This window comes from Scyliorhinus canicula, chromosome 5 (genome assembly GCF_902713615.1).
Source record: "Scyliorhinus canicula chromosome 5, sScyCan1.1, whole genome shotgun sequence".
Classification (NCBI taxonomy): Eukaryota; Metazoa; Chordata; class Chondrichthyes; order Carcharhiniformes; family Scyliorhinidae; genus Scyliorhinus; species Scyliorhinus canicula.
Genome location: NC_052150.1, coordinates 179177572 through 179199427, shown reverse-complemented (window position 1 = coordinate 179199427; position 21856 = coordinate 179177572). Strand labels below are relative to the sequence as shown.

Genomic DNA, 21856 nt, shown 5'->3' with positions numbered 1-21856 from the left:
TGCCCTGATCTGCAACCTGGGCGGGGAGAAACTCCCCGTGGCCAAAAAAGGGCAAAGTGCCGTTGCATAGTGGGATGCTTCTCGGCCCTGCAGCCACCAAGAAACACCCCGCTAAATGTGGCATTCAGCGGACTTTTAATTCAGTCCCCTGAATCACGCCCATGTATTTAAATTTGTCAGAGTTCTTTGAGTTTATAACAGGCCACATGGATAAAAGGTAACCAGGAGATGTAGTGTATTTGGATTTCCAAAAAGACATTTGATAAGTTGCCACGTAAAAAGATTACTACATAAAATACAAATCCATGGTGTTGTGTGATGTATTAACATAGACAGAAGATTGTCACTCTAACAGGAAACAGAGAATTGGAATAAATGAGTAATTTTCAGTTAAGCAAATTGTAGCTAATGGAGAGCCACAGAGACGGGGAATGGAGGGCCACAGAGACGGGGGCCAGACAAGGGGCAATGGAGGATCTAGGAACAGGGAGAAACCCCCCCGAATTTGTCCAACAACAGCAGCTGGAGGAGCAGAAGAGCAGAAACAAGAGAAAGGAGAAGCCAAAGGTGGTGATGCAGGACGAAGATTAAACAAAAAAGGAAAACAACAGCCTGCAGCTGGATTTTTAAAAAACATTCCAAGATGGTGCCGGAGAGTGCCGATTCTCTGTGAACTCTCCCCTACAGATCCTCTTCCTACATCTTTTATATATCGGTTATTAAAATATGTGTGGAACAATCTGCCTGGACTGTAAGCAGAACAATACTTTCACTGTACCTCTGTACACCTGATAATAAATAAAGCAAATCAAATCAAATAACAGTGCTGGGACTTCAACTATTATGTTCTATGTTAATTAATTAGTTGAAGAGACAGATTGTATTGTAGCCAATTATCTGATGCTACAATGAGAGGTAGGAAAACAGGTTGTGAGGAGAATACAAAGTGCCTGCAAAGAGGATTTGGCAGATGGAGTATAATGTGGGAAAATGTGAGGGTGTCCATTTTGGCAGGAAGAATAAAAAAGCAAAATATTAGTTGAATGAAGAAATACTACAGAATTCTGCAACGCAGAAGGGTCAGGGTGTCTTTGTACATGAATCACAAAAGGTTAGCCTGCAGGAAATTGGGAAGACAAATGCAGTGTTGGTCTTTATTGTAAAGGGGGCAGTGTATGAAAGTAGAGAAGTTTGCTACAACTGCATGTTGCATTGGTGAAACCACACCTAGAGTACTATGAGCAGTTCTGGTCTCTTTACTTAAAGATGGGCATAGTTGCATTGGAAATAGTTCAGAGAAGGTTCATTCAGCTGATATCTGTGATGAGGGATTTTGCTTTACATGGAAAGGTTGGGCCTACACACAATGGATTTAGAAGAATGAATGGTGATCTTACTGTAACATATACAATTTCATGGGAGCTTGATAGGGTAGATGCTGGGAGGATCTCTTCTATTGTGGGGAAATCTAAAACACGGGTTTAAAAATAAGGGGTCTCCGATTTAAGATGCTTTGGGATTCTCTTCCAGAGAGAACAGTGGAGGTTGGCTCATTAAATTTATCGAAGGCTGAGTTATATAGATTTTTGATTGACAAGGGAGTCAATGGTTATGGGGGACAGACATGAAAGTGAAGTTAAGGTCACAGTCAGATCAGCAATCAACTTATTAAATGGGAGACCAGGCTCAATCGGTGGAATGGCCTACTCCTGCTCCTCTTTCTTATTAGCCATTTCTTTCTTCTTGCCTTATCTGACAGAATTCAGGATCTACCTTGCTTTTACATTACGCCAATTCAGATTTGCAGCCACCATCTATCATTGTAATGATGTGAATGTATCCATGTAGCCAGCAGTACAATTAAGAACAAGGCCAAAGAATTTAACTGGAAGATAATTCATTATTTTCATAGATTAGCTTACCGGTTGCATGCAAAATGGAAAAGTTGATTTGAACTTTCTGGCAAGCACATGGTGTTTTGCTGCAGGTACAGGCCAGATTGGTCCCCAAGGATGATGCTTCCTCCTTGACAGCACTTTCCGTAGGCCTCTGTCCATCACCATACAAGAATGCTGGTATTGATAGCAAAAAAGAGAATGTCCATTAATTTATTCACAGTTTATTTATTTTATGCCACTGCTTCATTTTTGCTAGTTTCCTCGCCCTTCACTTGAAGGCAGCAAATGAGATTGGGACATGAGTCACTGTGGTCCAACTCAACAGTGTCTCAGCCAGTCATCATGACTGAGCCCAGACTATGTCAGTGAAGGACATGGTGGAAGGCATCCCAGTTAAGCTCAATCTTGTCATCACTTGACCTTTGCATGCACACACTTTCCGGTGGGAGTCACTGGATAATAATCAGGAGGGGGGAGCCAGACTAATTTTTCCTCCTTCCTCTGAGCTACTCTGTTGTTCAATCACCATCCTAGCTGAGGCCAATTAACTCAGCTGAGAGCCAGAATTGGCCCAGGAAGTGTCCTAATTGTTAGAACAACTATATTTTAACTTATCTTTGTTTATAAGCCACTGATATTTGGAATAAAACAGATTATGGTGCAAAGTTTATAAGAATATCAATAAAGCCCATTTCAGCATAAAACAAAGTGTTGCACAGCTGATAGAAAGTGAATTGTGAATGTTTGTTAAGCGAATGATATGATTATGCATAATATTGATTGTGATGAGTTTGAAATCTGACATTCTAATAAATAATACTATTGCTGATCACAATTATAAACACAATGATACACACCATAGTCGAAGCACGTGAACATAGGAGGTCCCAATGGATATTTGTCGACATCAAGAATAAATAACAAGCATTGCAGTTCATTGTGACATCAAGTTTGCTATAACTCAACCAAAGAATGCAAGCATGCTTTCTTCTTAGACTTGTTTTTCAAAGATATATTGCAAACAAACTGAACGCCTGAACTGTAAATGTACTGCTTTGTATTTATTACTGGAGTTAGACCATAGAAAAATAAAGCTCAGGAGAAAGTTATTCGCCCATTATGTCTGGCTTGGTGCTTTGCTAGAACAGTCTCTAACTGTTTTTCCCCAAGGTATGTACTAGGGGCTTTTCACAGTAACTTCGTTGAAGCCTACTGGTGACAATAAGCGATTTTCATTTGTTAATTTCATAGTCCCGTGCATCAAATATTTGCTAATTTCCCCCATAAAAAAATATACTAATGTCTGCCTCAACTACCTCGCAGTCTGGATGTAGTACTTGTACAATGATTTGATTATGTATGTCAATCATGGTCGCCAAGCGTGTCTTGAGATCGCAGTGATTGTGTAGTGGTGCGATTGCATAGAATAATAGTATACTGGGTATGTCTGAGTAGGATATTAGTGGCATCCTTGTTTACTGGGACTGGGCAGTAGTGACATGCTGGTGTGTGAGTTTGGGCTATACTGTAAGTGTGAGTGAGTGTAAGTTAGTGATTGCCTAAAATTGTGTTGTTGGGTATTTAAAAATATAATGATGCGTTTGGGTAGAGTAATGGTTGTGTATTAGTGTGTCTTGCTGGGGTAAGAGTTGTGCACAGATATGCGTATGCATAGAGCTGTGATTGTATAACATTGTATCTGAGTATAGTGCGGTCGTATAACTGTCTGGAAGGGAAGTGCCTGTATATAGATGTGACTGGATGCATTAGCAGAGGTGTAATGATGCGTCTGGGTAGGGCAGTGGCAGTGTAAGAATGTTTGTCTCAATGATTGTTTGCCTGTCTAGGCAGATCAAGATTGGAAGCAACATATCTTGACATCGCAATGCTGAACAGAATCGCTTTCCACTGGACTGCACTCAAAACATCTCACAGAGATGGTTAGCGTCTAAAATTGTCTACTGCTAGTTAAACTGTCTGAGACATCACTGATATTTTCAGGAATACAAAAAAAAATGAGGAAGTAAACCAATGCATAACTCTCTTTGATGAAGCATGTCAAAACAATACAAGGAGTAGTCCGATTTTAATTATTTTTGCCAGTATTGTTGGGACAGGATCAATTTTATTCATAGGTTTACAACCACTGGAATCTGACATTTTGAGGCCGGAACGGTAACAACGCTTTAACTTTTATTTTTATATTGGTGACATGTGCAGTAGACTTCTAGCACTTTAACCCATTGCTACAGAAGGACAAACAACCTGGTTCTGCTTTATTAACAAAATAACCACCAATTAAAGTCAAGACTTAGTAAATGCTCAATACTTTATTCAGTTTTCTGCTTTTGGGCAGCCAGTTTGACAATGCTTCCATGATACTTGCGGTCACTTTAAAATGGAATGGCGTGGAACGTTTCAGAAGTAACAAAAACAAACAAATACTGGGCAGTCTCAGCAACTTTGACAAAGAGTCACCCAGACTCGAAACGTTAGCCCCCTTCTCCCTCCACAGATGCTGTCAGACCTGCTGAAATTGTCCAGTATTTTCTGGGGGGTTTTTCAGATTCCAGCATCCGCAGTAATTTGCTTTTATTTACGTTTCATAAGTAAACTGCTACAAAATTCAAAAATATAATAATTTTCAGATTTGAATATAGTACGCTGTAGTCCAAGGAAATCCAATTAGTTTCAGTGCACAACCTGCCCGGCTGCTTGGGTATTTATACTGAATATGGCACTTTGGTCTTTTGGACGTGCCTACCTGTTGCCTGGGACCCAGCTGTCTGTGTGTTAAGTCACCACTTTACAACCCAGCAGCCTTTAGCATTCACAATGTGTGATGTAAAACCAGCCAATTCGCTGCAATCACGGTGCTCACAAGCCGTTCTGTCTTAAAAGACAAGGCACCGTCGGAGCAACCAGCACAGGAGAAATGCAGGTATCTGTTCCACTTGGGGGACTACAACCTTTAAACAATCTTGGCATTCAACGAACCAGAATACCAACTGATTCCTACGATATATTCTGAATTGGAAGTTTAGCCTTGGACTAGAAGAGGCCAGCGGACAGACAGTTTGAGACTTTTAAATGAATAGGTAGATTAATGTCGGGGTGGAGACACGGAAGGGAGGGTGCGGCCATCAGGTCACCTCAACCGTCCATTTTAATCCGGATCATTCTGACGACAGTCCCCCCATAACTCTGCCAAACCAGTATCTTCGGCATGTCAGCCGCTGTCATGCTTTTTTCAAAACAAAATTAAATGCATTAAATAAAATCAACGTCAGGGTTGGTAAATTGATCCTAGCTTCTCGTAAGGCGACGAGAACAGAGATGACACTCACCACAAAGCTTTGTTCCAATACCGCCTGTGAACTTCTGAGCTATCTGACACCAGGCAGGGGCTGTAAAACACAAAGTATTAGCAATATATTAAATCCCGCTTTTAGCGTTGGTTCGACCTCGATTCCGGAGCAGGAGACCTGTTACTTCAATTTGATCTGAACCACCTGGACTAAAGCTGATCTGAAGGGGCCCGTTATAAACAAGATGCATCATTGCTGTGTGCATAATCGCTCTTTAAAAAAAAACACTGCAAATTGAAACCTGTTAGTGAACAACAGCAGGAGTTCATCGAGTGGTCAGCGAGACGGACGAGTCTCGGATGTTTTCTTTTAGCGCGTTAAACTGAGATTTATGATTAACAGAAATCGTGGCGACCTTTGAAAAATAGTCATTTATCAAAGCAATAAATCAAAACAACAGCCCCTACAGGTTATTTTTTTTTAAAAGATGCTGAGTGCCTAATCACATCTCATTGTTTGATGGCGACAGACGGGATTTAATGAGGCATTACCTGTCAATAGTTCAGTCAATCTTCAGAGATAGTGCTGAATTAAAACAAACCTGCGATAGGTTTTAGTAGAAGGGGAATGAATATCCCGTGTTCAGCAATGGGAGGAAATTAAAAGGAAACATGCTGTTTTATTTAAAGAAAGGAATTTCTTATTGCAATGCAAATGAAGCCTTAGATTTCATTGGCTAAATATCAGTTTCCTCCCTTCACCTTTAGGTCATTTTATCCACAGACTATCAACTAACTTCTCCATTGAACAACCAGAACCCATTAAGTTTGTGGTCATTGAACTGTCAACATAGAGCGGATCAATTTCAGAGCGAGAAATACTTAATAAAATCCAACATTCGATGCATTTAATTACTGAGAAATCAAATTCTCACGATAATGTCTACTTTGTCCCAGGGGAGAACAGTTTTCAAACCCATTGCAGCTTTGTGACTTCCCATTCCTTGAACTCATTCCTCCCTCCCCTCTCTCCCTCCCCGCCTCTTTTAACATCTTCTTACACGTGTTGCCTTTAATTTACCTGCATTCGAATTGTCTCCGGCGCCGGATTGCTGTGCCGACTCGTTTGAGAAGAAGCCGAGAGATGCCATTTCCACGCTGCGTTGATACGAGAGGACAGAGCTTCTGGAGACGTGACGGCGCTTCTCATCCGGAGCTCAGAGCCACGTCCAAGCGAGAGGGAGCTGTCCGGGACCTGGCGTTGAACCTCTCCCACTCACACCGATTCCAGGAAAAAGGGAGCTATCCAGGATTACACCGGCTTTGGGGAAGAGGGAGCTATTCAGGTCTTGATGCTGAACTCCTCCCACATACACCAATTCCTGGAAGAAAGGAGCTGTCCAAGACTTGTAAATGAACCTTACACTGACTAGGGAAGGGATAGAGCTGTTCAGGACTGAGCACTGAACCTCTCCCACTCTCCCCGGCTCCCCGGAGGGAAGGAGCTGTCCAGGATCTAGTGCTGAATCCCACCCACTCCACCGGCTCCTGGAGGCAGGGAGCTGTCCAGGACCTGGTGCTGAACCTCTCCCACTCACGCCGGCTCCTGGAGAGAGGGAGCTGTCCAGGACCTGGTGCTGATTCTCTCCCGTTTACACAGCGCGGGATAGTGGCCCTTCTCCGAGTCACAAGCTAACAAGGCAAGGGTGGGATTGATGCTCACTGATGGAACCTTGCTCACACGCCTCTCTCTCTGAGAAATTCCTCGCAAAAAGGCTCCAGGTTTTCCTTTTCTTTTCCCAATGCTGGTCGATCTCGATCTGAGCTATTTTGCATGGAAACCTGGCACCTGCGTCACTTTGGCGCGCAAAAGGGCAGAGGGAGAGAAAGGCGGGACAACCGCCTCAGAAATATATCCAGATCTGAAACACAAACTTTATTTTACTGAAAAGGTTTTGGGGGCGGATGGGGGATTGCTCAGCCTTCTGACGTAATCTGGGGAAAAGGATGGGCTGCGAATCCGAATGAGTCAGTCAAGCCGGCCTTTCAGTAAATGTGAAGAGACGTGGCCGCCCGAGCATGCAGCGTGTGCAAGAGTCACGAGTGTGCCGTGGTTGTCGAGCTCTGACATCCACCCCTCGGGACACCATGGCGAGGCTTCACTCCCTCTCTTTCTGTATGTCTGTCTCCTCCTGTGCAAGCTCACATCAGTCACCGTTTTCCCTGCCGGGGAGAGAGGGAGAGACACAAAGCCCGTGTACTCCAGCACCCAGTGACAGCCAGCGCCTTCCACACTCTGCGTGCTGCAAGTGGGCGACTTGCTCAGTCAGTAATTACTAGCTTTCTGGAAATGTGAACTCCCTACTCGTGATCTGGTGTTATGCATCGGACCAACATGATAATAGAAACACGACTTCATCCATGCTTAAATCGGTGTTCCTTTTAAAAAGAGAGAAAATCCATCGGACGGCTCCACCCTCCTCTCTCATTTGTAATTCAGATCTCCCGAAGAACTCATCTTTCCGAAACCAAGTTCAACACTTTTGAATTCGAATTTCATTTTTTTATTTATCGTGGGTGGTTTCTAGTCCAATTACAGTTTATGACCCAGCACGGCAAAAGGTATATTGGGTGATTTAGGGTAGCAGTCTTAAATATTGTTTTATTTTGGAAGGAACCGGCATGTTTTACTTTGGCAATAAAAAACTAACAATTATTCCAAATCCAACAACCGCCCAACCGCATGAACCGCATTTCCTCCAAATGCGATTCTTGTCTCTGAGTTGGTGCCTTAATGTTTTTATATGAGACATTCTTGTACACAAGCACTGAATCTGTAACTAAGTGGAATACTCACAATATTCAAATCTTACAGGTGGCAAAGAGAAGGAAAAGATGGTAAAAGGACCTAAATTGCCGGGTGGAACTTTACGAGGACTGGTTTAGCACAGGGCTAAATAGCTGGCTTTTAAGGCAGACCAAGGCAGGCCAGCAGCACGGTTCAATTCCCCGAATAGGCGCTGGAATGTAGCGACTAGGGGCTTTTCACAGTAACTTTGAAGCCTATTTGTGACAATAAGCGATTTTCATTTTCATTTAATTTCACTCCGGAGCTCAGGGCTCTGAAAAGTGGGGATTCCGAGCCCTCAATTGCCGGAAATTGGACTGGGGGAACCATTTTCCTGGAGGAGGTCTCCTGATTGGCCACCATTGAGCAGACTGTCCAATGAAGGAGGGCGGGAAGCTCCCAGTGCTGTCCACGCAGAGGGCTGGCAGCTCTGCAGCTTCCGCAAACATACTGGCAAAGGTAGGCATTGATGAGTCAGGTCAGGGTTCCACAGGTGCCATCCAACAGATGTTAAAATCAACATGCAGAGCTGACAAACAGGCAAGTATTTGTGATCAGAGGGGAAACCCCATCTGGATTGCTCATGGAGTCTGTGCAGATGGTTTTTCCAGTCCACTCCCCACTCTTTCGGGAAAATGAACTTCCGGCTCTGTTAATCTCAACCCTACCCCACCTCACCACTGCTGTTGGCAGGCCACCTCCATTTAGCAGCTGGCCTGCTCACATGGCGGTAGGCCTCTCTGTCACCGCCAATATGATGGTTAGGCCAGAACATTATCCCAAATTGGAACCCTGAATTACTTCAGTGGCTGCCCGGCTCCACTGAGTAGACAGCAAATCCACATATTAGTGTACCCAAGGGAGCCGCTCTAAAGTTGCTTGCTACCTTTCCTCCTTCCCCCAGATCCGCCTCCTATCCCGGGACCAAGGAAATCCTACCTCTCTCACGAGAGATACTTCTTGGCACATTTGAGTATTTTCAGCATTTTCTGATATTATTTAATTTTTAAAATCTTCTTGTCACTGCCAATACAAGTACTGTATTTCCAAACTCCATCCTCTAGCTTACTAGTTTAAGCTTGTAAGGTTCTGACAACATTACCAAATTGCCTGTAAGTGTGCTTTTAATTGGTGCTAATCAGTTATCTGTACCGGCCAGACACCAGTTCCATATAGGTTTGATGGCAGATCTGTCAGGTAAAAGCAAATTACTGCTGATGCTGGAATCTGAAACAAAAACAGAAAATGCTGGACAATCTCAGCAAGTCTGTGGAGAGAACTGATCAAACGTTTCGAGTCAGGATGACTCTTTGCCGAAGTATGGCAAAGGGCATCAAGCCAAAAGTTTTTCCTTTGGCTGTTTGATTTTTCATGTAGAACAGGTAGTCTAGTTCTGCGTCTCATTTTTTGTGGCTTTGTTCCCTGTGCCATACTTCTTCCTTAAAACTGAACCAACATCTATCTAGTCTCATGTTGCTAGCAGAGGTCTTTTTGAAGACAGTGGGACTTTAATAGCTATTGAAGTCTAACGTGCTGATTCCACAGCACCCCCTTTGTAATTGTGCCAAGTGCCAGAAATGCCACCAATATTTAAATAACCAAATGAAGCCATCACAATGGGAAGCAGGTGCGGTCTTCATGCAATTTGTGATCAATCACAGACTCAGCCCATCCTCTTTGATTCTTTTAGAAATAGCCTCCTGGTACAGCCTTGAATCCTCTCCTCACACTTTACTGTAAAGCTGAAAATCCCAGTTCTAGTTACAAAATTAGAAAGTGAACCAGTCTATAACATATTGCAAAGACAAAATGCAAGTGCAAACTTTCATCATTTGCATAGATATTTCCTCTCAAATAAACCAAAGTAAAACATTTTTATGCACAAGTCAAAACTATTCATGTAGAAACTGAATTTTTTTTTAAAGCTGGAAATGGCATAGAACATAAAGGTGAAATGATTTTGTCCTCAAAGTCATTAAACAGTCTTGGAAGTTGCATTTTTTCCCATTGTGTCCTGGTTAGATGGCTGAGAACTTGATGAACCTTCTTTCAACTTGATGAAAATGGAACCACTTTTCCTGTGCAGCTCTAGAACAGATCTGATGAAAGGTAATCAATCTGAAACTTTGGATGGAAACTTAAGAGACATGTGCAGGTAGTTGGAAAAAGGTGCTGGAGGGAAATCAGACAGGTTTGATTGGCATTCTGTCACATTCCCACAACTGAGCAATCTTGCCACGAGCAGGTGAGACCAGCATTAATCTGCCCGACATATATAAGTAACAGATTAGCAGCAATTAGGTGCACAGGCAATTTGGTAATGCTGTCAGAATCTTACTGGTGGCAGGCAGGCCCCCTATCGTGACAGAAGTCTAGCAGGTAGCATTCTACTGGTAGACCAGTGGGCTGGTGAGGCCTCCTCTCATTCCCCACTCTTTCCCCTTCTACAATGATGGACTGACGGCTATGGCCATACTAAAAAAACTTTTTTTGCCATTTTCAGAGGGCACCTCCACATTGAGGTGCTGTTGCAGTAATAGACATGGGATTTGCAGTGCAGAAGGAGGCCATTCAGCACATCGAGTCTGCATAGGCCCTTGGAAAGAGCACCCCACTGAAGCCCACACCTCCGCCCCATAGGGGCTGTTTTAGAACAGTTGGCTAAACAGCTGGCTTGTAATGCAGAACAAGGCCAGCAACGCGGGTTCAATTCCCGTACCGGCATCCCCGAGCAGGCGCCGGAAGGTGATGACTAGGGGCTTTTCACAGTAACTTCGTTGAAGCCTACTTGAGACAATAAGCGATTATTATTATTACTAGTAACCCAGCAACCCCACCCAACCCCTTTGGACACTAAGGGCTATTTAGCATGGCCAATCCACCTAACATGCACGTTTTTGGACTGTGGGAGGAAATTGGAGCTCCCAGAGGAAACCCACGCGAACACGGGGAGAATGTGCAGACTCCACACTGACAGTGACCCAAGCCGGGAATTGAACCTGGGACCCTGGAGCTGTGAAGCAACAGTGCTAACCACTGTACTGCCAGTCCCCCATCTACAATGGCAGTGCACACATTTCCCAATGGGGCAGCTGGCCATCGGGTGCATCAGGCACATCCCTTCATTCTCTGCCTGTGAGGCTCACCCACCATCCTTATTTGGGTGGAGTTTCCAGAGATGGCCTCTTAATTGGTCACGCAGGGAAGATGGTGAGGCAGGCAGGATTCACTGATCTTGCGAGTGGGAAATTGCATTTTCCATGATGGTAGATATTTTCAAAGCTGGTAAGATTCCACCCATTAACATCCAGATACTGCCTGGCATGCTGAGTATTTCCAGCATTTTCTGTTTTTAATTCAGATTTCCAGCACTCACAATATTTTACTGTTGAATCAGATAACAGATAATCTTATTTAATAAGGTATAACATGAGCACAACAGCTTTTTAGTTAAAAATCTACAATTTTATTTGTTTCTTTCCTGAGCATTTCATATTTCTTTGTAGTTAAAATACTGAATTTGAGTCAGCTGATTTCAGTTCATTCTCCATTTTGAAAAATGATTTGGCTTTATGTTTTCATAAAGAACATTAGTTTTGACCATGGAATGATACAGATTATAACTGAACACAGAGTACTTTACTATTTGTCTTGATTGCATCCAAGCAAAAGTCGAATACATGTGGCAGTGCTGTTACTGCACAGTATGAACTTATTTACAACAGCAAACGTATGAGACAGCTCCAGAAATTTACTTAAACAGTACATAAACAAGGAAGCTGCAAGATTATAAATTAACATTGTTCGATAAGACGATTCCTTTGGGATGTTTTACGTAGCAATTTTCTATAGTCATATGGATTATCTTCATCTTGACTTTCTTCTTTTGGAATGGATGGGCTGCGAATTGAAGTCAAATATAATAATTAGGTATACATTCACTACAGGATAGGATACCCACATATTGGAAGCGTTTTATCCCCATGTCCAATTCTCTGTGACTCAACTGTAAGAGCATTATTCATTAACCAGATGGTAGAAATTAAATAACATCTGTCTATCAATAATGGAGAAAAAATGGTACAAATTGGACCAAGATTCGCTAGCATGTCTGTTATCTTTGGAAGGATAGGCCAGAATTTTATTTTGCTCAGACTGGCATGTACCCTATCCAGAAGCATGTGAAATTGTGCGAAAAAACGTCAGATGCACGTAATAAATAATCTTTATTAGTGTCAAAAATAGGCTTACATTAACGCTGCAATGACATTACTGTGAAAATCCCCTAGTCACCACACTACAGCACCTGTTTGGGTACACTGAATACACTAGGGGCTTTTCACAGTAACTTCATTGAAGCCTACTTGTGACAATAAGCGATTTTATTATTACTATTATTATTATTACTGAATTCAGAAGTCCAATTCACCTGATAAGCACGTCTTTCGGGGCATGTGGGAGGAAACCGGGGCACCCGAAGCAAAGCCACGCAGACATGGGGAGAACATGCAGACTTTGCACAGACAGTGACCCAAGCCTGGAATCAAACCTGGGTTCCTGGTGCTGTGAAACAACAGTGCTAACTACTGTGCTACCTTACCACCCATCGCAATCACACATACTTCAGTCAGTGGTGCACATGAGAGCCGGAGGCATGCCCAACAAGAATCATGCAGGAAATTTAACCTATTAAGGGGCCAATTTAACAAAATTTAATGTGGCCTGTCTACACATTTGGTTGTTAGGTGGGCCGATTGGCCAGGCATCTTTACATTTTAGCCTCAACCTCAATGCAGGGCAGGATGAACTGTCTGGGCTGAAATAAAATTGTTAAAGGTGCCTGAGGACTGAGGTTTGTTTGAATGTGCTGCCCTAGACACTCTTGCATAAGTTTCTGATCGCAATTTATTTTTTCAGGTTGCCCGCCCTCCCCAGCAGTGCTGAGTCTTTCCCAGCACGGATTTCATGCTGGCTGCCCGTTTATTGGCCAACCAGCGTGAAATGCTGGAAGTGCATTTTGCATCTGTTTTCAGTGTTGCCCTGTCAGCGTGCCCGATGGAGGAGAAATTCAGGCTATCCTTTGTAGGACATCTATCAAAAGAAAAGTTGATATAATTTGGCAAATAAGTACACAGTTGTTGTTTCCGCACCATCTGAAATTGGGTTATGAGCGGAGAGTCTGTCTTGTGGGAAATTTTTGTGTCTATGAATTGGAACATTCAATACATAAAAACGTAGGACAAAAGGAAAGACGGAACAATATGATCCGGCAAAGGCAAAGACAGACAAATCTATCGCATTTTTCAGCACATGGATTATTTCAAAAGTTATTTAGAAATCTGCACTCAGTTAGGAAACAGCAGCAGTTTTAATCAGCCACTTTGCAGGCTGGCATTTTTGCCTATATAATTATCAACTCTGTTTCACAAATCTCACAGAGTAGTAGCAGTGTATAGAAATGACAGAAGGTACGTCAACAGTACCTATTCACAAGGCTGAGTTTGTGGCTCAAAAGGACAGAAAATGAAGATTGCACTGGGAATTTGCTTTCAGGAGCAACGGCTCCATAGGCAGACAGAGATAATATAGGCAAAAAGGCATCTGTGAAAGTTGGAAATCTTTACGTCAGTAAAAATTTGTACTGCAGTGTTAGTCAGCACCTGAAAGAAAAAGGGCAGAGAAAGAATAATCGGGTTGATAATTAAATGGCTGTTTTTTTTGAGAATCAGCATCCAACTGAACCAAATATTTTGTTACCATGTCACCATCCTGGGTTATTCTAGATGATAAACATTAAGGCACACCAGTCACTAGTCATAAAACTGGGCACCAACATTTGCTGATATTAGATTCCTGATTTACTAAATTATATTTTTCTTAAAAATTGAATCTATACAAGGATAGCAACTACAAATAAAGAAAATAAATATACTGATCTATTAAATTATGGCATAAAGTGACTGATCCAGATTTCCTTTTTTTTGGTTCCATTTTCTTTGGAGGCAAATAGCAGTACTCGAGTTCTCAAAGAATTTCTTCTGCGACTGACTCAGAAAACATCCGCCTACTTTGGGTGGACATATTCAGATGATGGGTTAATTATGATAATACATTGTGTGCCATGTTTTCTGTTATTAACCTCAAAAAAATTGCCGGGCATTGCAAATGAGTTGCTGAAGAGCTGAAAGAGGGTTTAAAATTTAAAGGTCTTTTTTAAAGATGGAGATATTTTTAAAAATATGTTTAAAAGGGTTATTTTCTATTTTTATCAACAACCATCACTCACCACACTACGGAGAAGTGAGCATCAGGACCAATTTAGTTCCATCATTCTACCTGAGCAAGTATCCTGGTGGCATGGCCTGGAAAGCAACAGCTGAAGTCTATCGCTAACATTATAACCAGTCTGAATCTGGATGATGCACTGGGTTAAATAAAAGTAGAGGAAGATAGGCAGGGGCAAAATCTCATTGGTTCTGGCTTATTTCTAGGCAACTAGTATTTGTGGAAGGAAATCAGGTAGAAGTCTTGCCAGCTATAATTATCATTCCTTTGTACCTCTTGGCATTCCCAGTGATTTGCTTGCTCAGTTCAAAAAGCATCAATTTCCACATGCCATAATGAGTGCAGTTATCAGTTTCCTGCTTCTGCACTTGTAATGCATTTAGCATACAGTCGACTGACAATTATAATGTGCAGCTCTTGCCTGGGTTAGTTGAGGCAGATGGGAATGAAGCGTTTGAGTCTGGAAAATTTTGTTATCGGTTTCAACAGTTGGAAAACTACGTTTTACCGTTACTTTGTTTTCACACCATTTTGTTCTTAAACTATTCTGCTTAGACAAACCCAGAGTTGCTTCTCACTGCTTTTGATCTTGTGCATGGCAACTGTTAAGGGCCAGGGCTTAGAAAACTCCAAAGTATATCATGGAGTTCGCCTGATCCATGACTTTTAATAGATTTTGGTTATGAGCAGCACAAGGGTCCACTCTCCAGGTGTTATGCAACAGAGACCTTAAGTATTTTAAAAACAAAACAATGTTCATTTTATGTACCCAGTTAACATTTTATAAACACACAGTAAACATCTGATCAACCATCAACACACGTAACCCCACAAATGTAATACTCTATAGGTAACCCTTAATACCTTTCTGAGCAACATCCATAAGTTAATCCCTTTTTTAACAAAGACAGCAGGTTTACATTCTCTACAGAAACAGGTATTACTTTGAAATCATCAAGTGAGTGGAAGACATTCTTTAGCTTGTAAAGAGAGATAATTACACATCTGTTTGCTTTGAATACAACTCTCCAACTATGAAAACGAAACCAAAAACAGAGCCACAAAGCAGCTTTACAGCTCAAAATGAAAGTAAAAGACAGACAGACAGCCCAGTCCCACCCACACACTGAGATCAGTGCAGGTATTTGATGAACACCCATTTCTTAAAGGTACATCCACCTGACACCTTCCCCCAAGAAAAAAAAAGAATCATCAACTTCAAGATGGTTTCCTTTTTCACCTTTTCACTTTCCTTTAAGAAATACTGACAGTAAAATGCTTTTTTGTATCACAAAACAAAACACGCAAACAGGTATAATAACATAGTCAATTTTAGTTCTTTTTCCTCCACCGAACCTGCTTCTCTTCATCACATTCGTGACAAAGCATCGGCTAACACGTTTTCTCATCCTGCCACATGTATTATTTTTAAATGAAATGGCTGTAACAATAAACTCCATTGAAACAGTCTGGCATTGTTATTCCGGAATCGTTCCAAAAACGTCAATGGATTATGATCAGTATATATAATTGTGTCAGACAGATTGCTTTTCACATAATGTTGCAAAGCCAGCACCTAGCTGAACGTCTCCTTCTCAATCATTGAATACTTCTTCTGGTGCGTATTTAATTTCTTAGAAAAATAACCAATAGGCTGCTCTAGTCCTTCGTCATTGCCTTGTAGAAGCACGGCCACCTACGCCCAAATAACTCGCACCAACAGCCACTTTGAACGGTTTTGTATAATTTGGGATGGCTAATACAGGATAAGTGGTTAATACAGCCATCAGGCCGTCAAAGGCCTGTTGACACTCTGCTGTCCACTGCAATTTGCGACACCTCTTTAGCAAGTCCGTCAGTGGAGTGACCACACTGCTAAAACTTGGCACAAATTTTCGATAAAATTCACTCATGCCAAGAAATCGCATTATTTCCCTTTGTGCCAAGGGTATTGGAAACTTCCCAATAACTTTTGTTTTCACATCCTGTGGGACCATTCAACGTTGTATGGCCAAAGAAAGTGCCTTGGCTTTTCCAAATTCACTTTTGGCTAGGTTTACTACTAAACCTGCCACCTGAAGTTGATCCACTAACTCCATCAGATGCTTCAAATGTTCTTTCCATGTCTGGCTAAAAATGACCAGATCATCGATGTATGCCGCACAATTGGGTTATCCTGAAACAACTTTGTTAGTTAACCGTTGAAATGTGGCTGGGGCATTTTTCATGCCAAATGGCATAACTTTGAATTGATATATACCATCTGGAGTCACAAAAGCTGAAATCTCCTTCGCCCTTTTGGATAAAGGTACTTGCCAGTAACCTTTAAGTAAATCCAGTTTGGAAATAAAATCTGATTGTCCCACTTTCTCAATGCAATCCTCCAAGCGTGGGATAGGATAAGAGTCCATTCTTGTAACTGCATTAACCTTTCTATAGTCCACACACAGCCATTGGGTACCATCCGGTTTTGGTACCGTCACTATGGTGGAGCTCCATTGGCTGCAACCCACTTCAATTATGCCATTTTGTAAGCATACTTTCAATTTTGTTGTTAACATGTGCCAATTTTAAAGAGGAAAGTCCAAATGGATATAATTTAATTGGAACAGTATTGCCCACATCCAGATCATGTATAGCCATTTTAGTACTTCCCAACTTATTTCCACAAACTTGCCCATTTGATATCAATAAATCTTTCAGGTCAGTTTGTTTTTTCCTCTGGAAGGTAACTCAACAATTGATCCCAATTTTTAAGAACATCCTCGTTTTCCAATTTAATTTGAGGAATGTCAAATTCAAAGTCATCTGGATTTGGTTCTTCACTTTGAGTTAGAATCATTAAAACCTCCTCCTATTGCTCTCCTTCCCTTTCAAAGTACCTTTTAAGCATATTCACATGACACACTCAGTGAGCTTTCCTTCTATCTGACGTTCTTACCACATAATTCACCTTACTTAATTTCCTCTCAATCTGACAAGCTCCACAAAATCTTACTTTTAAAGGCTCACCTACCACTGGTAATAATGCTAAAACTTTATCTCCACTGGCAAAACTGCAAACTTTGGCTTTCTTGTCCACTCCCCGTTTTATCACATAAGAACATAAGAACTAGGAGCAGGAGTAGGCCATCTGGGCCCTCGAGCCTGCTCCGCCATTCAATGAGATCATGGCTGATCTTTTGTGGACTCAGCTCCACTTTCCGGCGCGAACACCATAACCCTCAACCCTTTTTCTTCAAAAAACTATCTATCATTACCTTAAAAACATTTAATGAAGGAGCCTCAACTGCTTCACTGGGCAAGGAATTCCATAGATTCACAACCCTTTGGGTGAAGAAGTTCCTCCTAAACTCAGTCCTAAATATACTTCCCCTTATTTTGAGGTTATGCCCCCTAGTTCTGCTTTCACCCGCCAGTGGAAACAACCTGCCCGCATCTATTCTATCTATTCCCTTCATAATTTTAAATGTTTCTATAAGATCCCCCCTAATCCTTCTAAATTCCAACGAGTACAGTCCCAGTCTACTCAACCTCTCCTCGTAATCCAACCCTTCAGCTCTGTGATTAACCTCGTGAATCTCCTCTGCACACCCTCCAGTGCCAGTACGTCCTTTCTCAAGTAAGGAGACCAAAACTGAACACAATACTCCAGGTGTGGCCTCACTAACACCTTACACAATTGCAGCATAACCTCCCTAATCTTAAACTACATCCCTCAAGCAATGAAGGACAAAATTCCATTTGCCTTCTTAATCACCTGTTGCACCTGTAAACCAACTTTCTGTGACTCATGCACTAGCACACCCAGGTCTCTCTGCACAGCAGCATGCTTTAATATTTTATTGTTTAAATAATAATCCCATTTGCTGTTATTCCTACCAAAATGGATAACCTCACATTTATCAACATTGTATTCCATTTCCCAGACCCTAGTCCATTCACTTAACCTATCCAAATCCCTCTGCAGACTTCCAGTATCCTCTGCACTTTTCGCTTTACCACTCATCTTAGTGTCATCTGCAAACTTGGACACATTGCCCTTGGTCCCCAACTCTAAATCATCTATGTAGATTGTGAACAATTGTGGGCCCAACACGGATCCCTGAGGGACACCACTAGATACTGATCGCCAACCAGAGAAGCACCCATTTATCCCCACTCTTTGCTTTCTATTAGTCAACTAATCCTCTATCCATGCTACTACTTTACCCTTAATGCCATGCATCTTTATCTTATGCAGAAGCCTTTTGTGTGGCACCTTGTCAAAAGCTTTCTGGAAATCCAGATGTATCACATCCATTGGCTCCCCGTTATCTACTGCACTGGTAATGTCCTCAAAAAATTCCACTAAATTAGTTAGGTACGACCTGCACTTTATGAACCCATGCTGCGTCTGCCCAATGGGACAATTTCTATCCAGATGCCTCGCTATTTCTTCCTTGATGATAGATTCCAGCATCTTCGCTACTACCGACGTTAAGCTCACTGGCCTATAATTTCCTGCTCTCTGCCTACCTCCTTTTTTAAACATTGGTGTCACGTTTGCTAATTTCTAATCCACCGGGACCACCCCAGAGTCTAGTGAATTTTGGTAAATCATCACTAGTGCATCTGCAATTTCCCTAGCCATCTCTTTTAGCACTCTGGGATGCATTCCATCAGGGCCAGGAGACTTGTCTACCTTTAGCCCCATTAGCTTGCCCATCACTACCTCCTTAATGATAACAATCCTCTCAAGGTCATCACCTGTCATAACCTAATTTCTATCAGTCAGTGGCATGTTATTTGTGTCTTCTACTGTGAAGACCGACCCAAAAAACCTGTTCAGTTCCTCAGCCATTTCCTCATCTCCCATTATTAAAACTCCCTTCTCATCCTCTAAAGGACCAATATTTACCTTAGCCACTCTTTTTTGCTTTATATATTTGTAAAAACTTTTGCTGTCTGTTTTTATATTCTGAGCAAGTTTACTCTCATACTCTATCTTACTCTTCTTTATAGCTTTTTTAGTAGCTTTCTGTTGCCCCTTAAATATTTCCCAGTCCTCTAGCCTCCCACCAATCTTTGCCACTTTGTATGCTCTTTCCTTCAATTTGATACTCTCCCTTATTTCCTTAGATATCCACGGTCGATTTTCCCTCTTTCTACCGTCCTTCCTTTTTGTGAGTATAAACCTTTGCTGAGCACTGTGAAAAATCGCTTGGAAGGTTCTCCACTGTTCCTCAACTGTTCCACCATAAAGTCTTAGCTCCCAGTCTACCTTAGCTAGTTCTTCTCTCATCCCATTGTAATCTCCTTTGTTTAAACACGTAACGCTAGTATTTGATTTTACTTTCTCACCCTCCATCTGTATTTTAAATTCCACCATATTGTGATCGCTCCTTCCGAGAGGATCCCTAACTATGAGATCATGAATCAATCCTGTTTCATTACACAGGACAAGATCTAGGACCGCTTGTTCCCTCATAGGTTCCATTACACACTGTTCTAGGAAACTATCGCGGATACATTCTATAAACTCCTCCTCAAGGTTGCCTTGACTGACCTGGTTAAACCAATCGATATGTAGATTAAAATCCCCCATGATAACTGCTGTACCATTTCTACATGCATCAGTTATCTCTTTGTTTATTGCCTGCCCCACCATAACGTTACTATTTGGTGGCCGATAGACTGCTCCTATCAGTGACTTTTTTGCCTTACTATTCCTGATTTCCACCCAAATGGATTCAACCTTATCCTCCATAGCACCGATATCATCCCTAACTATTGCCCGGATGTCATCCTTAAATAACAGAGCTACACCACCTCCCTTACCATCCACTCTGTCCTTCCGAGTAGTTTGATACCCTCGGATATTTAACTCCCAGTCGTGACCATCCTTTAAACATGTTTCAGTAATGGCCACTATATCATAGTCATTCACGATGATTTGCGCCATCAACTCATTTACTTTATTCCGAATACTACGAGCATTCAGGTAAAGTACACTTATGTTAGTTTTTTTACCTCTGTTTTGAATCTTAACATCTCCAGTTTTACTCCTTTTAGTATTACTGGGCCTATTCACTGAGCTCCCCTCAGTCACTGTACCTTGTACTGTCGCCCTTTTTGATTTTTGACTATGTCTTCTCTGTCTTGCACTTTCCCCCTTACTTCCTTTTGCTTCTGTCCCTGTTTTACTACCTTCCAACTTCCTGCATCGGTTTCCATCCTCCTGCCACATTAGTTTCAACCCTCCCCAACAGCTCTAGCAAACACCCCCCCCCCCCCCCCCCCCCCCCCCCGAGGACATCAGTTCCAGTCCTGCCCAGGTGCAGACCGTCCGGTTTGTACTGGTCCCACCTCCCCCAGAACCGGTCCCAATGCCCCAGGAATTTGAATCCCTCCCTCTTGCACCATCTCTCGAGCCACGCATTCATCCTATCTATCCTGACATTCCTACTCTGCCTAGCTTGTGGCACTGGTAGCAATCCTGAGATTACTACCTTTGAGGTCCTACTTTTTAGTTTAACTCCGAACTCCCTGAATTCAGCTTGTAGGACCTCATCCCGTTTTTTACCTATATCGTTGGTGCCTATGTGCACCACGACAGCTGGCAGTTCATCCTCCCCCCCCAGAATGTCCTGCAGCCGCTCCGAGACATCCTTGACCCTTGCACCAGGGAGGCAACATACCATCCTGGAGTCTCGATTGCGTCCACAGAACCGCCTGTCTATTCCCCTGACGATCGAGTCCCCTATCACTATAGAACATAGAACATAGAACAGTACAGCACAGAACAGGCCCTTCGGCCCTCAATGTTGTGCCGAGCCATGATCACCCTACTCAAACCCACGTATGCACCCTACACCTGTAACCCAACAACCCCCCCTTAACCTTACTTTTATTAGGACACTATGGGCAATTTAGCATGGCCAATCCACCTAACCCACACATCTTTGGACTGTGGGAGGAAACCGGAGCACCCGGAGGAAACCCACGCACACAGGGGGAGGACGTGCAGACTCCACACAGACAGTGACCCAGCCGGGAATCGAACCTGGGACCCTGGAGCTGTGAAGCATTTATGCTAACCACCATGCTACCCTGCTGCCCCAAACTATAGCCCTGCCATTTTTCTTTCTGCCCTGCTGCGCAGCAGAGCCAGCCACGGTGCCATGAACCTGGCTGCTGCTGCCTTCCCCTGGTGAGCCATCTCCCTCAACAGTATCCAAAGCGGTATATCTGTTTTGCAGGGAGATGACTGCAGGGGACACCTGCACTGCCTTCCTACTCTTGCTCTTTCTTTTGGTCACCCATTTTCTATCTCCCTCATTAACTTTCACCTGCGGTGTGACCAACTCGCTAAACGTGCTATCCACGACCTCCTCAGCATCGCGGATGCTCCAAAGTGAGTCCATCCGCAGTTCCAGTGCCGTCAAGCGGTCTAACAGGAGCTGCAACTGAACACACTTCTTGCACGTGAAAGAGCCAGGGACAGTAGACGTGTCCCTGAGCTCCCACATCGCACAC

At 42.6% G+C, this 21856-nt stretch overlaps 2 protein-coding genes across 12 annotated transcripts in view; both read right to left on the bottom strand.

Annotated features, from left to right (window-relative positions):
- Positions 1–7321, bottom strand: part of gad2 (glutamate decarboxylase 2) — a 187990-nt gene extending 180669 nt beyond the window's left edge. The window contains exons 1-3 of the mRNA XM_038798155.1: positions 6287–7321; positions 5246–5305; positions 1923–2072 (exon numbers count right to left, since the gene is read on the bottom strand). Coding sequence (XP_038654083.1) covers positions 1923–2072; positions 5246–5305; positions 6287–6356 — 280 coding nt within the window. The 5' untranslated portion in view covers positions 6357–7321. The remainder of the gene's footprint in view (positions 1–1922; positions 2073–5245; positions 5306–6286) is intronic.
- Positions 7322–11496: 4175 nt separating this feature from the next.
- Positions 11497–21856, bottom strand: part of myo3a (myosin IIIA) — a 556810-nt gene continuing 546450 nt past the window's right edge. For 10 of the 11 annotated variants that reach the window (XM_038798143.1, XM_038798142.1, XM_038798150.1 and 7 more), the window contains one exon: positions 11497–11953. In XM_038798143.1, the coding sequence (XP_038654071.1) occupies positions 11848–11953 (106 nt within the window). In that variant the 3' untranslated portion in view covers positions 11497–11847. Of the gene's footprint in view, positions 11954–13536; positions 13714–21856 lie in introns of all 11 variants that reach the window. The other variant, XR_005460772.1, reaches the window with a different exon arrangement.